The 16701-nt window shown below is 49.6% G+C and overlaps 1 protein-coding gene across 1 annotated transcript in view; it reads right to left on the bottom strand.

The window, feature by feature from the left end:
• The window catches only part of HECTD4 (HECT domain E3 ubiquitin protein ligase 4), a 2691195-nt gene that overhangs the window by 2374526 nt on the left and 299968 nt on the right, over positions 1 to 16701 (bottom strand). The window contains exons 6-7 of the mRNA XM_086943079.1: positions 15366 to 15504; positions 10421 to 10591 (exon numbers count right to left, since the gene is read on the bottom strand). Coding sequence (XP_086799205.1) covers positions 10421 to 10591; positions 15366 to 15504 — 310 coding nt within the window. The remainder of the gene's footprint in view (positions 1 to 10420; positions 10592 to 15365; positions 15505 to 16701) is intronic.

Genomic DNA, 16701 nt, shown 5'->3' on the forward strand with positions numbered 1-16701 from the left:
ACCTGGCCCAGACCTTACGGAACTTCCCATGGCACCCTCTAGCTTTGTAGGTCACTCTTTCAGCAGCCATATAGAGATTCAAACTTCGTCTCCATTCCTCCAGTTCCAGTGGGGTCGGCGACCCCCAGTACCTTGCTATATCCCTTTTGGCCACCACCAGGGCAAGAACCAGGAAGGTTAGGAGAGGGCGGGGAAGGTCCACGTCGTTAGTCATTCACAGGAGGGCCAGCTTAGGCTCCTGGACAAGTGGGACCTCCAGTATTTCTTTCAACTCCCCAAATATGTGGTTCCAGTAGTTTTGAATCGTGTCACATGCTCACAGTATGTGATAAAAGTCTCCTCTGTAACTATGGCAGATTAGGCATGTGGCGTCTTCCACTTTCACAATCCTCTGGAGTCTCACCCTGTCATAGTATGTCCTGTGTAGTATATTGTATTGGATGAGACGTAGCCTGGACTTGATCGCCACCTCCCTGGGGTGCATCAATACTATGTCCCAGTTTAGGTCATCCAGTTCTCCCACTTCGTCCTCCCACGTGCGTCTAAGTTTCGCCAGATCCCCCAGCATATTATTGGTTAAGGTTTTATTGGTGAGTGAGACCGCCTTCCCCTGGATCTGTTCCTGTAGGAGTCGACCCTCTAGTGGTGCATATTCTGGGAGCGAAGTTAACAAAGGAGGGAGGTTGAGTAAAGAGGTAGGATTCTTACTCCACAGGCATAGATACATAAACGAGGAGGAATCCTACTTATAATGACTGAGAGAAGTGTTACCCACAAGAGTGTGGGAGGACTTAGTGTTTTGTAAAATACCCCTCACACACCAAAAGGCCCCTTGGTGTCATGCTTCATCATAGGGGTCTTCGCACCCCTCTAACGGGATGCGGCGTGCTGCGACCTACGACTACGCGGGAGCACTGATAGTAATGACTATGTGTGGTGCGTGTGGTGTAAGTGATAGGGATATTTATGTGAGTGGAGGGATTTAGTGAAGGGTTAAAAAGTACCTGGCTCGTGTGTGTATAGGAAAAACACGTATTCACAACCCCAGGCTGGTACTACTAAAAGAAGTGAAGTGCGAGGTTATTATCTGTCGTGTTTATGGACAGTACCTCATGTGTGTGTCGACATGTTTCGGAGCATGTGCTCCTTCTTCAGGACGGGGGCACAACTTCCCCACCTTACTCACGTTTCACTAGTTTGTTTAAAGTTTTGTGTAAATAACAAAAAGTGAAAAATATATCTTAAGTGTTTAAAAATATAGGCTATAGTGTGCCTACAGCGGTTTTTGGCTCAGGATACATGCATTTACATGACTCATTGGATATAGCTTGCTTGCTTCATGAGCACTCTAGAACGTCTGGGGGTTGATTGCTATTTGCTATTTGTGCAATGAACTCGGGATGAGTTGTCCTTCGTACTACCCCACACGCTGTATCTATTTGCATATTTGTGTGTGCTGAAGCCCAAACTCCGATTTTAGAGTCAGGAAGGTCTTTAGTTCCCCCCTGGCTACCACATCTCCAATGGTGGAGATTCCAATGTCATCCCACCGCTTAAATCCCTTGAGTTTATAAAGTTCCGTCAGCCATTTGCAGTACCATAGAGGCGTCTGCCGGGTGGGCTTCTTCTCCCAGCCAATACGTTTTGTGGCCTTGTTCCAAGCAAGCAATGTAAGAAGGGTCACAGGAAGAAGTTGTCCCCTCCCAGAACCCCCATATAGATAGTACAGTATGTTGTGTGGAGACAGTTTGTGTCGTTCTAGGGCATATGTGGGGTGGTCTGCCTAGGTATGTAGCCATTCATTTATCGGGGTCATGTGTTCCGCCCAACAATAGGCCTCAAGATTAGGTAATGAGATACCTCCGCTATACTGGTGTCTCTGTAGGGTATTTAGAGCTATTCTAGGTTCTTTACCCAGCCAAAGGAAAGCCCTGAGATCCGAATGAATTCTAGGCAGCAGCGTTTCCGGTAGCGGGTAGTATTCATTCTGTAGGGCGTATAAGTATTTGGGGAGGATGATCATCTTATACATCGCCGCTTGGCAACTGTCTCCAGCGGTCCATGTCCGCTACGGAATTCAGCACGATCCTTTCTAGGTTTTTCTGCAGGGAAAGTTTTCTGTCAAGGGTGATGTAAATCCAGAGGTATTGAAAGCCTTCTGTAGTCGTAATCAGTTGCCTTGGCAATGTTGTCCAGGTTTCCCTGCCCCGTGGGTCGTACAAGACCGATTTATGCCAATTTATTTTGTACCCGGAGTGTTCCCCATATCGTTCCAATTCCATGATGAGCTCCGGCACAGTGGTCTCCGGGTGGGTAATATACACAAGGACATCATCCGCATAGAGGGATAGCTTCTCTTGTGTGGGGTCGGTATCCGTTCTGCTGAATCCAATAATCTGTGGGTTTTGTCGAATCCTGGCCGCTAGCACCTCAATGGTTAGCGTGAAGAGGAGGGGGGATAAAGGGTATCCCTGTCGGGTCCCCCTCTGAATCTGAAATTCACGGGACAGTTTACCATTTACCCTCACCCTAGCTCGGGGTGCAGTATAGAGGAGCCGGATCCAAGTCCAAAATTTTGGACCAAAGCCGAATTTATGCATGACTCCCTCTAGGAACGGCCAGTGGACTGCGTCGAAGGCTTTTTCAGCGTCCAGGGAGAGAAACCAGTGTAGCGCCTCTCTGTTCCGCACCTCCTGCAGCCAATTGTGGGTGCGTCGGAGGTTCAGCTTGGTGGCCCTGTCCGGCAGAAAGCCAGTTTGGTCTAGGAGTATGAGGTTTGGAATCACCGACCGGAGTCGTAGTGCCAAGATGGTTGCGAGGAGTTTCGCCTCTGTGTTCAGGAGGGAAATGGGACGATAGGACGCACAGTCCTCTCGGGGTTTGCCATCCTTGTATATCGGGATGATCGTCGCCATGGAGAGGTCCGGTGGGAGCCTCCCTTCCCGACAAGCCCCGGAGAAGAGGTTCCTCAAGTGTGGAGCCAGAAGGTCGGCCGTACACTTGAAGAATTCCGCCGGAAAGACATTCGGTCCCGGGGCCCTCCCGGTCTTAATCTAGCAATGGCCTCAGAAATGTCGTCTATAGTGAAGTCGGCCTCTAGTGTCGCGAGGGCCTCAGGGTCCGACAATGGAAGGTCAACCCGTTCCATATAATGTAGGGCCTCCTCGCAGGTCCATAGGTCTCTTGCAGTGTAGAAGTTCTCGTAATGCAGAGCAAAAGCATCGGCAATGTGTGTATCCGTGCTAACAAGGGCCCCTTCCGAGTCTCTAACCCGGTCGACCCATCTATCCGCCCATTCCTTTCTACTGAGCCAGGCCAGGAGCTTGCCCGATTTATCACCTAAATCATAGAGGCGGTGGAGGGTGGACAGGTGCTGAGTCTTAGCCTCCTCCGTCACCAGTTCTCTAAACTGTTTCTGCTTGTCGACCAGTCTCCGAAGAGTTCCGGTATCCCTCAAACTCAAATAGTCTTTCTCTAGGTCCAAGATTGCTCGTTCTATTTCTGCTACTTCCCCCTGGGGTTTCCTTCGTTCCTCTCCCAACCTATTTTGTATCCGGTCGCGAATCACAGGCTTCAGGGCTTCCCATAGGGTCACTCCTGAATCAACGGACCCTTCATTTTCAGCTATATAGACCATGACATCCGCTCTCACTCCTCTCAGTATCGGTGCTTTTTGGAGGTCCCAGGCGGCAAGGCGCCAAGAGGCCATACCCGTACCCTGATTGTGACCCAATCTCACTAACAGTGGTGAATGGTCAGAGATTCCTCTCGCCTGGTATTCCGCCGTTGTGTCAACCGCCAAGCGCTGTCTGGACATGAATACGTAGTCCAATCTGGAGAATGCCCTGTGGGCGGCTGAGTAGAAGGAATATGCATTGTGTCCTGGATGTAACCATCTCCAGACATCCGTGAGACCTATGGTCGTCATCAAATGGGCAAGGGGGGTCCGATTCCCTCTCGCAGCCGGTGTCCCCGACCGGTCCCTCTCCATTTCCATTACGTCGTTAAAGTCCCCTCCTACTACCTGAATGGTGTCGGCCGTGTCAAGGAGTATGTTGGTCAGTGTCCTAAGTGTGTTTGCCTGTAACTTGGGCGGTGCGTAGACTGATATGAGAGTGTATGTGCGCCTGCGCCACGTCCTCTGGACCCAGGTGCGTGTTATACTGAACGGGGTGGTGTTTTTTATAAGGATTGCTACCCCTCTCGAATCAGTGGTGTAGCCCGCATGTGCCAGCACTTTATGGCATCCCCTGGCTATAAAGGGGCAATTCTGTCCCTCAAGATGGGTTTCCTGTAGGAAGGTAATATCTGGGTCTAGTCTTTTCAGGTATGAGTTGACCAACCCCCTCTTGATTTTGTTTCCGATTCCGTTTACATTCCAGGTTAGGACACTAACCCTTCTACTGTCTGCGGATGAACCAGTTACTGCATTTGGCATTCGGGGGTATAACTAGAGTTGTGTGGATGGTTTCCGGTGTGAAGGTGTAACATGGAGCACCAAGACACATGACTGCATTCAACCAACTGTTCCCCCTCCCCCCCAATTAAAGTCCCCCCAACAAAGCTGTTCCAACATCCCCCTCCCCACCCTCACCCTTCCCCCACTCCCCTCCCTCCCCCCCCACGTCCATCCCATCCGTGCAACCATTGACCAATAGGACTTTCAGGTGGTACAGGTCTGTCGCCCTCCCAATGAAATCCCCAACTAAACTACCTTCAGGGCTCTAACGAGAGCCCCTGTAGGGTTGATCGTGTGGCGACTGATCCGTATCCTGTGGCCCGGATTACCCGTGCCGTGCAGGGCGGTGGGATCGCCAACGAAACCCACTAACAATGATGTGAGTCAATACAAAAAGAAAAGTGCTTGTAACTTGCGTGTCCCCAGCAGCGGTGTGCTGCTGTCTAGGATATCAGTTCCAAACTTCCTCAGGAGTGGGAGTCTTGTGTTTCGATATCATGTTCGTCCGTTATGCCAGTTGCCCCCTGTTCCATCTCTCGGATTGCCTCGACCAGGGGGTGCAGCGAGTGGTCTGTAGATTCTTCCACATCCGACATATGTTCACTTCCCATGTTTTCCATCTCCGCGCCAGTGTGATGGGCCAGACAGCCGAACCTGGACCCCTGCTCCGGCAGTTCATTTGTAGGCGCATCCCGGCCTCTTCCTCCCCGACCCGTCGCATGGTGCTCCGGGGTGATGGGTGTGAGCCTCGTCTCATTCTCGGGATTTGGGACCTTTGTGTCTTGGGCGAACTCCTCCGAAAGTTGGCCGCCGCCATTTCTGTTCGGATTCTGCGACCTTCCTCCTCGGCCTCTCGGAGCAGGGGGCGCTCCTCTAGCCACTGCCAGGCTTCCTCCGGTCGATTGAAGTGGGACTTGCCTTTGTACAATACTTTCAATTTCGCTGGGAAGAGCAACATGTACGATATATGCAGATCTCGAAGTTTTGCTTTAACCGAGTCGTTAGACCGCCTCTGCTTCTGGACGTCCTGGCTATAGTCTGGGAAAATCATGATAGTTCTGTTCTCCAGTCTAAGTTCTCCTTTTTTTCTGGCTTCCCGGAGGATAAGGTCCCTGTCCGCATAATTAAGGAAGCACGCAATGATCGGCCGCGGTCGTGCTCCCTCCGGCGGTTTCATCAGCAGGGCCCTATGGGCTCTTTCAATGACTAAACAAATTGAAAACTGGGGCTGCGGGAACGTCGATCTTAGCCAGTTCTGCAGGAAGGCCGCTACATCAGTCTTTTCAATGCCCTCCCTAAAGCCCACAAAGCGAAGGTTGTTGCGCCTCGCCCTGTTTTCAGCATCGTCCACCCTCCACAGCAGCTGTCTGTGTGATGCCTGTAGCTTCGCCATATCCTTACGGAGGGTGGTAATAGAGTCCTCTGCTTCACCAATTCTGGTCTCCGCCCTCGTCACCCTCTCAGTTAAATTTCGGGAAGTCTGGGCGCAATAATAGGACTTCAGAGCCCACCTCACCTATTTTAGTCTCCAGCGTCGCTCTAGAGTCTTGTATATCTGTCCTGGAGGCCTGGATCACCTCCAGAAGCATGGCCGTGTCAGTGCGTGTTCCCGGCAGCACCTGGGTCGTTTCTTTTTGCGACCGCGTCGTGCCATAGCTCTCAATAGTTTCTTGTCTAGCCGGTCTCGCCGCCGGGTCCTTCTTCCCCATTTCGTTTCTTGGTTGTGGCCAAAGTCGCTTGGGGTTGTCAGACGAGCCGGGGAGGGGGGGGAGGGAGATCGCCTCAACCACCTCTAGCCCGATAGGTCTGCGGGCGAGATGTAGGCTGAGCGGCGGGGACAAGGCGCGGCACGTGCGATCAGCCACTGTTCTCCATCGCAGCAATAGTACCTCCGCCCCACCAGTCTGGGTCTTCCGTGGGCAATGGGCTCCATCTTCAACATCTCCATTCTTCGAGAAGACCGTCAACAAGCAGATGGCCGCCTTCCTCGAGACGAACGGATCCCTCGACCCCTCACAGTCAGGCTTCCGAGCCAATCACAGCACCGAGACCGCCCTCATCGCCGCCACCGATGACATCCGAGCCCTGATGGACAATGGAGAAACAGCGGCCCTCATCCTCCTAGACCTCTCCGCGGCATTCGACACTGTCTGCCACCGCACCCTAGTACAGCGCCTCAGCAACGTCGGAATCCAGGACAAGGCGCTGGAATGGATCATCTCCTTCCTCGACGGAAGAACACAGAGAGTCCGCCTACCACCGTACAAGTCAGAGGCCTCCGAAGTCATCTGTGGCGTCCCTCAAGGGTCATCTCTGAGCCCCACCCTCTTCAACGTCTACATGAGCCCCCTCGCGGCCATCGTACGCAAACACAACCTCAGCATAATCTCCTACGCCGACGACACCCAGCTGATCCTCTCCCTGACCAACGACCCCGCCTCCGCCAGAGCCAACCTGCACGAAGGGATGAAAGAGGTAGCCGAGTGGATGACGACCAGCCGCCTGAAACTGAACTCTGACAAGACGGAGGTCCTCATCCTGGGCTCTTCACCCTCCGCCTGGAACGACTCCTGGTGGCCTCCCGCCCTGGGCACTGCACCCAAACCGACAGACCATGCACGCAACCTGGGCTTCATCCTGGACTCCTCCCTCTCCATGACCAGGCAAGTCAACAACGTCTCCTCGGCGTGCTTCAACATCCTACGCATGCTACGAAAGATCTTCTGGTGGATCCCCTCCGAGACCAGGAAGACCGTCACCCAGGCCCTCGTCACCAGCCGACTGGACTACGGCAACGCCCTCTACGCCGGTACCACCGCCAAGCTCCAGAAGAGACTCCAGCGGATCCAGAACGCCTCAGCCAGACTCATCCTCGACATCCCACGAACCAGCCACATCACCGGACATCTGAGAGACCTCCACTGGCTCCCCGTCAACAAAAGAATCACCTTCCGCCTCCTCACCCACGCACACAAAGCCCTACACGACCAGGGCCCGAGCTACCTCAACAGCCGAATCAACTTCTACGCTCCCAATCGCCACCTCCGATCAGCCAACCACGCCCTCGTCGCCGTCCCCCGCATCCGAAGAGCGGCTACGGGAGGAAGGTCCTCCTCCTACCTGGCCGCCAAGACCTGGAACTCCCTCCCTCCCGACCTGCGCCTGACCCAAGACCACCTCTCCTTCAGGAAGAAGCTGAAGACCTGGCTGTTCGAGCAGTAGCGGCACCCCCCCCCCCCCTCTCCCCAGCGCCTTGAGACCCTACGGGTAGTTAGCGCGCTATATAAGTGTCACTGATTGATTGATTAATGGTGGTGAGTGACCCGTAGGAAGATCAATTCAATGGGTCCGGGGAGCGTGATCCCCAGGCAATATAGGTGGATCTCCAGACTCAGAGGGACACTTCATATACAGTCATGCGTTTCCCGCCGTTGGGGCCTCTCTAGTAATGGCGCAGAAATTCCTGTTCGGGACCCCCGCGCGGCGGGCAGCGTCGCAGGCCAAATCCCCCCCCCCCCCATTATGTCCCTCAAGATGGGTTTCCTGTAGGAAGGTAATATCTGGGTCTAGTCTTTTCAGGTATGAGTTGACCAACCCCCTCTTGATTTTGTTTCCGATTCCGTTTACATTCCAGGTTAGGACACTAACCCTTCTACTGTCTGCGGATGAACCAGTTACTGCATTTGGCATTCGGGGGTATAACTAGAGTTGTGTGGATGGTTTCCGGTGTGAAGGTGTAACGTGGAGCACCAAGACACATGACTGCATTCAACCAACTGTTCCCCCTCCCCCCCAATTAAAGTCCCCCCAACAAAGCTGTTCCAACATCCCCCTCCCCACCCTCACCCTTCCCCCACTCCCCTCCCTCCCCCCCCACGTCCATCCCATCCGTGCAACCATTGACCAATAGGACTTTCAGGTGGTACAGGTCTGTCGCCCTCCCAATGAAATCCCCACTGAAACCCACTAACAATGATGTGAGTCAATACAAAAAGAAAAGTGCTTGTAACTTGCGTGTCCCCAGCAGCGGTGTGCTGCTGTCTAGGATATCAGTTCCAAACTTCCTCAGGAGTGGGAGTCTTGTGTTTCGATATCATGTTCGTCCGTTATGCCAGTTGCCCCCTGTTCCATCTCTCGGATTGCCTCGACCAGGGGGTGCAGCGAGTGGTCTGTAGATTCTTCCACATCCGACATATGTTCACTTCCCATGTTTTCCATCTCCGCGCCAGTGTGATGGGCCAGACAGCCGAACCTGGACCCCTGCTCCGGCAGTTCATTTGTAGGCGCATCCCGGCCTCTTCCTCCCCGACCCGTCGCATGGTGCTCCGGGGTGATGGGTGTGAGCCTCGTCTCATTCTCGGGATTTGGGACCTTTGTGTCTTGGGCGAACTCCTCCGAAAGTTGGCCGCCGCCATTTCTGTTCGGATTCTGCGACCTTCCTCCTCGGCCTCTCGGAGCAGGGGGCGCTCCTCTAGCCACTGCCAGGCTTCCTCCGGTCGATTGAAGTGGGACTTGCCTTTGTACAATACTTTCAATTTCGCTGGGAAGAGCAACATGTACGATATATGCAGATCTCGAAGTTTTGCTTTAACCGAGTCGTAGGACCGCCTCTGCTTCTGGACGTCCTGGCTATAGTCTGGGAAAATCATGATAGTTCTGTTCTCCAGTCTAAGTTCTCCTTTTTTTCTGGCTTCCCGGAGGATAAGGTCCCTGTCCGCATAATTAAGGAAGCACGCAATGATCGGCCGCGGTCGTGCTCCCTCCGGCGGTTTCATCAGCAGGGCCCTATGGGCTCTTTCAATGACTAAACAAATTGAAAACTGGGGCTGCGGGAACGTCGATCTTAGCCAGTTCTGCAGGAAGGCCGCTACATCAGTCTTTTCAATGCCCTCCCTAAAGCCCACAAAGCGAAGGTTGTTGCGCCTCGCCCTGTTTTCAGCATCGTCCACCCTCCACAGCAGCTGTCTGTGTGATGCCTGTAGCTTCGCCATATCCTTACGGAGGGTGGTAATAGAGTCCTCTGCTTCACCAATTCTGGTCTCCGCCCTCGTCACCCTCTCAGTTAAATTTCGGGAAGTCTGGGCGCAATAATAGGACTTCAGAGCCCACCTCACCTATTTTAGTCTCCAGCGTCGCTCTAGAGTCTTGTATATCTGTCCTGGAGGCCTGGATCACCTCCAGAAGCATGGCCGTGTCAGTGCGTGTTCCCGGCAGCACCTGGGTCGTCTCCTTTTGCGACCGCGTCGTGGCATAGCTCTCAATAGTTTCTTGTCTAGCCGGTCTCGCCGCCGGGTCCTTCTTCCCCATTTCGTTTCTTGGTTGTGGCCAAAGTCGCTTGGGGTTGTCAGACGAGCCGGGGAGGGAGATCGCCTCAACCACCTCTAGCCCGATAGGTCTGCGGGCGAGATGTAGGCCGAGCGGCGGGGACAAGGCGCGGCACGTGCTATCAGCCACTGTTCTCCGTCGCAGCAATAGTACCTCCGCCCCACCAGTCTGGGTCTTCCGTGGGCAATGGGCTCCATCTTCAACAGTTAATGGTGGTGAGTGACCCGTAGGAAGATCAATTCAATGGGTCCGGGGAGCGTGATTCCCAGGCAATATAGGTGGATCTCCAGACTCAGAGGGACACTTCATATACAGTCATGCGTTTCCCGCCGTTGGGGCCTCTCTAGTAATGGCGCAGAAATTCCTGTTCGGGACCCCCGCGCGGCGGGCAGCGTCGCAGGCCAAACCTACAAACTAGACACAAATAAGTATGCAATGAGCAGACAGAACAATTCGGCTTCTAATAAACCAAGCGCAATCACTAAATGCACATATTACTGATGTATACATTATCTAAAGACTGTGCTTTATAATAACTGTATACCAAACCTGGAAACACATATTTTCCGGTTTAAGCAAGATTATAACTTAATACACATATTTGGGAAAAGTTTGGCTTCTCTTAAAGTAACTTACAGTTAATTCAAAAATTTCCATAAAAACAGAGTGTCCCTTTGGGGTTTTTTCATTCAAGCTTGCAGGAGACCAGATCCAATAGAAGTAAGTGCCATCGGAGGAAAGATGAACAGTGGTCATCGTGCTGCCCACAGGAAAGTGATTTGGTGGCATAGATACAATTTGACACACCTGCAGTGTGGGAAAGAAAGCAAATAGCAGTTACTGGATAATTCCTAATTCAACACATTAGAATTGCTTACTTGCTCACACGAAAACCATAAATCCTCTAAGGCTGGACTCCTTGCCTCCACCCCACAACCAGCCACCGCCCCAACTTCCTTCTCCTTCCTATCCAGACTAGTAATTTGCACGTTGCAACACTTCTCTCTCCTCCACGGCACAGCTCATGCTCCAATCAACCCACGGCCAATCTCTGCCTCATCCCTTCTCTTCACATAGCCAAACGCACCAACTATATCACGATCTGGCATAGCCTTCTTCTATCTCTTACACTAGGCTAACAAACTTATTTTTGATCTTGTCTAGAATATTCCGGCCTCTTGTTCCGGATATCTTTAGCGTACCTCTTCATTTAGACAATACCTACCCTACCTTTTTCACTGTCCCATTCCGTATCTACTCACACCGCTTAATAACTCCAGGATTCCCCTTGCATAACACTAACCTCATCTCTGTAGTCTAATCACCAAATGCCTATTAATCTGGCGTAATTACAGCTTGTCTTGTTCTCTTACAATCTCTGTCAGCATCTTCTTTTAAATGCATCTCGGTCTGCTTCTAATTCCAGTCTAAACCAAGTTCACTTTCTGATCCGACTTCCCTCACCGGTTTACTACTTTGAGAAATTCGGTTTTTAGAATGCAGTTCCCTGATTTGTTAGGCATTCAATTTTATTTCATTGGTTTTTTTTTAATACAGTTACATCACATGAACATGAAAATCAAATTACAAATGTAGAAAAAATTATTCACAGTAAGGTTCAGGTGATGGCAAAATCAAATCTGAAATTCAAGTATTTTTGCAAGAATTTCCCAAAAAGTCAGTAACATTCTGCACCTTGTGTCAAAATGTAAGGAACAGTCCAAACTTTAGCAATCCACGTCTTGCCAGTTGGGCATGAAACACTTATTCCCATTAACTGGGGTTGCAAAAAAAGATTTAGATGAGGTGCTGCCCAGTCGTGGAAGCTTTTGCCAAGCACTACATTACTGATGACTAAATTAGGATTTATTGCCTTCGACCTGCTTAAAGAGTCTTCCTGGAGATTCATGACAACTGCAACACAAACCACTCTTATTTTGTTTTTAAAACGTTAAACAATCAGCCAATGTCAAATCATCTCAGCTTCCTTCGAGAGGTTGCTGAGCTTGGCCCTGCTCGCTTGTTCACATACAGCCAGATTCATCATTGTACCGTTTTGCGAGTCCTTAATAGCGATTATTAAGTATTCGCTATTAAGGACTTGCAAAACGGGATTCATGTAGGAATCGCAAAATAAATTGAGATTCCTACAGCTTCCTTATTTGCGATTAGCAAATTGCTAATAGCAAATAAGGAATAACTCCCCATTCATTCCTATGGGCCATTCCTTTAGGCCCATAGGAATGAATGGGGAGTTATTCCTTATTTGCGAATAGCAATTTGCTAATCGCAAATAAGGATGCGATTTCAAGGGTGCCAGGGGTGTCCAAAGGACACCCTGTTGCACCCCTGAAATGAAAATGTAGACTGATGTTGCGCACACACATGTCCAAAGGACATGTGTGTGTCTAACATACAACTTAGAAAAATGCACTAAAGTGCATTTTTTTAAGTTTTCGCTATTTACCCGAGGTCAGACTTCGCAGTAAATAGCGGCCAAAAATTGCGAATTCGCAAATAAAAAATGGTTAATGAATTGCATTTAAGGAATCTCAAATAGAGATTCCTTAAATGCAATTCCTCGCAATTTAGCGATTTTGCTATTAGTGATTATTACATTTGGGATGATGAATCCCAAATGCAAAAATTGCGCTCGCAGAGGGCCAGATTCTCAGAATCTGGCCCTTTGTGAGCGCAATTTTCAATGATGAATCTGGCGGTTAATACATTGTTACGCCTCGTCTATATTAATCAGTATTGTGTAGGATGCTATTTTTTGGAAGAAGGGTTTCCGTGGCAGGCGTGGATCATGTTCTGTGTGGTTAGTCACCCATGAAAAAATCCTGTACCTGGTCAAGGAAGCATTTGTCACTATGGAGCAGGATGGAAGATGTGGATGGAAAGTGTTTCCATTCAGCATGTGCTGAGCTTATTAACATAGAAAAGGAATGGGGTGACATCATTGCCGTTTTTAACCGGTCTTCCAGTGGCCCAGTTAATGGTACCACTGGTCCTTCAGGAGCTCACGCAGATGTCTCCAGTGAAGGCATTCATGAAACAGGATAAGAAAGTAGGACCTATCATATCTATTGAGATATTATTTGATATGCTATTAACTGAGAAACACTAGCTTTCTTCCAAAAGACAAATGTTGACTGTCGCAGCTACGTGTACTGAGTATTCTATGCCTAGGGTTAAGTAGACTTTGGGGACTGTAGCCTCAGACCATGAAGATCCCCGGTTGTCAATTAAATGTCCTGTTGCATTTTTTGGTAGTTGTTGATCTTCGACTTTTGGCCATACAGATAGGGATATATGTCAGGGGTAAGATTTGCTGAATTCGTGAGATTTGCCTAAGGGATGGGATCTGCAGTAGTAAGAGGTTTGGTGCTCATAATCTGTTAAGGGGTGAGATGAAAGATGTGCACCGTTTGATTAAAAGCAGTGAGAGATTTAGAGCAGAGTAAGGGCTGTTACATGGGGCGAGAGTTGGGTCATCCGTGAGATTTGCTAACGGTGAGGTCTGCAGTAGTAAAAGGTTGTGTGTAGATTCAGAGTTGTTACAGGGGTGAGATTTGCACCAAGGCTGCATTTACAGAAAGGAGAGATTTGTTTCAGGTTAAGCGCTGTCACAACTCACATCTGTGATATCTGCGGTGAATGAATGAATGAAGTTTTCTAAAGCGCACATAGCTGCCCTGAGGCGTCCAAGCGCTGAGAATACCAACTGAGGCTTAGGTAGGGAGGGAGGAATGTCTACTCACTATTTAGTTGATGAACAGAAGCGCTTTCAGCTGTTTGCGGAAAGAAACGAGGTTGGGGTTAGATCTTAAATGCTGGTGAAGGGCATTCCACAACTTGCATAAAATTATAGGAAAAGGAGCGGCCTCCCGATCTTGATTTCTTTATTATCGGCACAATGGCCAGATTGGCAGAGGTTGAGCGCAGCTGTCTGGCAGGATGATAGGGTGTAATAAGGGGGAGATTGATTGCAGGGCCTAAAGACCAGAAGGCCTGATGTGTGATACAGAGTGATTTGAAATTAACTCTTTCACTAACGGGAAGCCAGTGCAGTCTCCTTAGGCCGGACTTTACTGACGATCTGCGGGGGATTTGTAAAAGAGTCCGTGCTGCGCAATTCTGTATCAACTGCAGTTTGCGCAGAGTAATATCAGGAGCTCCCAGATATAAAGCTTCCCAAAATCCAACCGTGATTGGATCAGGCCCAAGACCACGGTCTTTCTTGCTTCGAAGGGGAGTAGAAGGAGGATCTTTCTGATGACTAAGGATGGTATCTTTAGGAGCAGGGGCAGGACCTAAGCTGGGTGGCCAAAGAGTGTCGTTAGAGGATGGTGCAGTACGACCTAGGATCATGAGCTCAGTCTTGTCTCCGTTGAGTTTGAGACAAGACTTGGTCATCCAGCTCTTAACCCTCTCCAGGCAGCCAGCAAGATCCACACACGCTGAAGGTCCCCCTTCCTGTGCCAGAGAGACCACAAGCTGAGTATCGTCCGCGTAGGTAATGATCTTAATACCATACGGACGGACGATCTCAGCTAGTGGCCTCATGTAGACGTTAAATAACGTCGGGCTCAACGATGATCCCTGCGGGACTCCACATCCCAGAGGGGTGCGCGAGATTTGCACCGTTTTACAGCAATGAGTAATTGTGTGCATACTGAGGGTTGTTACAAGGGTGACATTTGGTGCATGCATGAGACTTGTGGGGGGCAGCATCTGCAGTAGTAATGGGCTTGGCGGAGTTTGAGGGTGGACGCAAGGGTGATCGATATCTATTGCATGCGTGAGATCTGCGGCGGGGAAATGTAAATATAAATGTAAATGTCCAGTATTTGTAAAGTGCAAACAAATACGCGAGGGTGTCAATCACTGGGGGCCATCAGGAAGATTGCCCAGAGTCACGTGGTGCTGGGCTGATCTGCCACCGGCGCTGGGATCGAACCGTGAGCCCCTGGGTTCCGGAGTCAGTTGCCCTGGCCGCTGCGCCACACCTCTTCCCTAATCAATGCCCGTCACGGCGAGTCTATACCGTACAAGAGAGCACCAGATGGTCCGACAAAGATAAGAATTTGCTTAATGACCGTCGTAAAGCAGACGACCCTATCCCGATCGGCCGGAATAAAAAGTGAAAGGGCATTAACACCAGCCAATGAAAATAAGGGACATGGCTTCAAGTCCTCTTCTGAAATCTCCTTGCTCACAAAAGGTCTCGCAGAGCGAGCAGCGCGTTGCGCTGCTATGCTACGCGAGACCTCAAAATGAACTGACGTTGAACTATAAATGCACGCTAATCTGAGACTGGAGGTCAACAAACAACCTAAAAGTGACAGTGCTGTTTTTCCTGCTGAAGGGCTGTAACTAGAGTAATTTAAAAAACAAAAACAATGAATATGTCCATAGGGGTCGCAAACACTGATATTAAGCTTTTCTGAATATAAAGAAAGATCTCGCAATGGAGATAATAAATCCATTCGTTATTAAGTCAGGGTTACACACAAGCAATTCAGTAGGCCATGCAGAATGTCATGCATAAAAACAACGCAAGTATTTTTCATTTTACCTGAAGCGTATGCTGATCAAGTATCTGAAAAAGGCAGTGCGGTTTGGTATCAAAAGCCACTGGACGATGAAGAAGCGTTTCATTGCCAAATGTAATCCACCCAGCCTCCAGCTCTTCGTTGCGACAGTAAACAAAGCCGCTAAAGGACAAAACACAATGTTACCTGAGATTTCGAATCACTCAACACGTTCTGTAACACTCCCCCCTCATGGCAAACTATAAATGGATAAATCACGGCTCTCACTTCACGCCCATATGTACACAGAGAATTTGAAAAGAGTAACACTTGAAACCCTCTCCTGTCCATGTTTCAACCAGTAAATAGTGGCAGGATAATTAACTGCGTGACTTATTACAAGTTCACCAGTAGGTGTAACTGCGATGTCCTTCAAAGAGTAGAACTTAAAAATTAATCACATCAATTACCACAAAGGAAGGTGCTATGAAGAATTTGAGCAAATCACAAAATGCACAAAACCGATTACAAAAAAATCTGTGAAAATATAAGTAATGACAACATTATGGTAATTGAAAGTCACTCTTTTGCAAATATATTTACATTAAATTATCGCAATCAGTCACCATGAACTTTGCTTTCTAGCAAGCCAAAGGCAAACTAAAGTAAAACGAATGCTCTTCACCGCCACATCATGTAATTAAAAAATCGCAACGTTAAAACTAAAAAGGACTCACATTAGTTGAGGATATTGAGCCCGGTAGCAGCAAACACCCAACATTGCATCAAAAATGGAGGAGCAGTAATTTGCCTACGGTGTCCCAAGAGAGGTGCAAACGGCTTTAAGCGGACCTTATGGAGGAAGAGCTGGGTAAAACATTGGGTTTCTGTAATTCAGTGAAAGCATTGGGTCCTAATGAGCTCCCAGTAGAGATATAGAAGAGGCAGGCCTCGACTATACTGCCTCCACTCAGAGAAACTCTGCTAGAGGCACACGAACTAGGGCAACAACGATAGTAGTGATCTATAAAGATAGAAACCCGCCCAACCAATGTAGTTCCTACAGTCCTATCTCTCTCATCAACGTGAAGGCCAATGTCCTGGCAAAGGCCTTGGCGGATAGGTTGATGTCCGTCATTATGGAGTTGTCACACGTGGATCAATCAGTTATGGAGACTCTAAGGGGTGCTGCACATGACTAGTGGTACTGAGACCCAACAGACGGCATTGATGTCGCTGGATGCATCAATGGCCTCTGATAGTATCAAGTGGCCATATCTATTCATGGCTTCGTTCCTACTTTCTTGTGGTTGGGTTAGACTCTTGTATGAGATGCCCACGGCCCGAGTGCAAGTTAACGGGGAACAATTCCAGACCCTT

The sequence above is a fragment of the Lissotriton vulgaris genome, chromosome 11, assembly GCF_964263255.1.
Source record: "Lissotriton vulgaris chromosome 11, aLisVul1.2, whole genome shotgun sequence".
In the NCBI taxonomy this organism is placed as follows: domain Eukaryota; kingdom Metazoa; phylum Chordata; class Amphibia; order Caudata; family Salamandridae; genus Lissotriton; species Lissotriton vulgaris.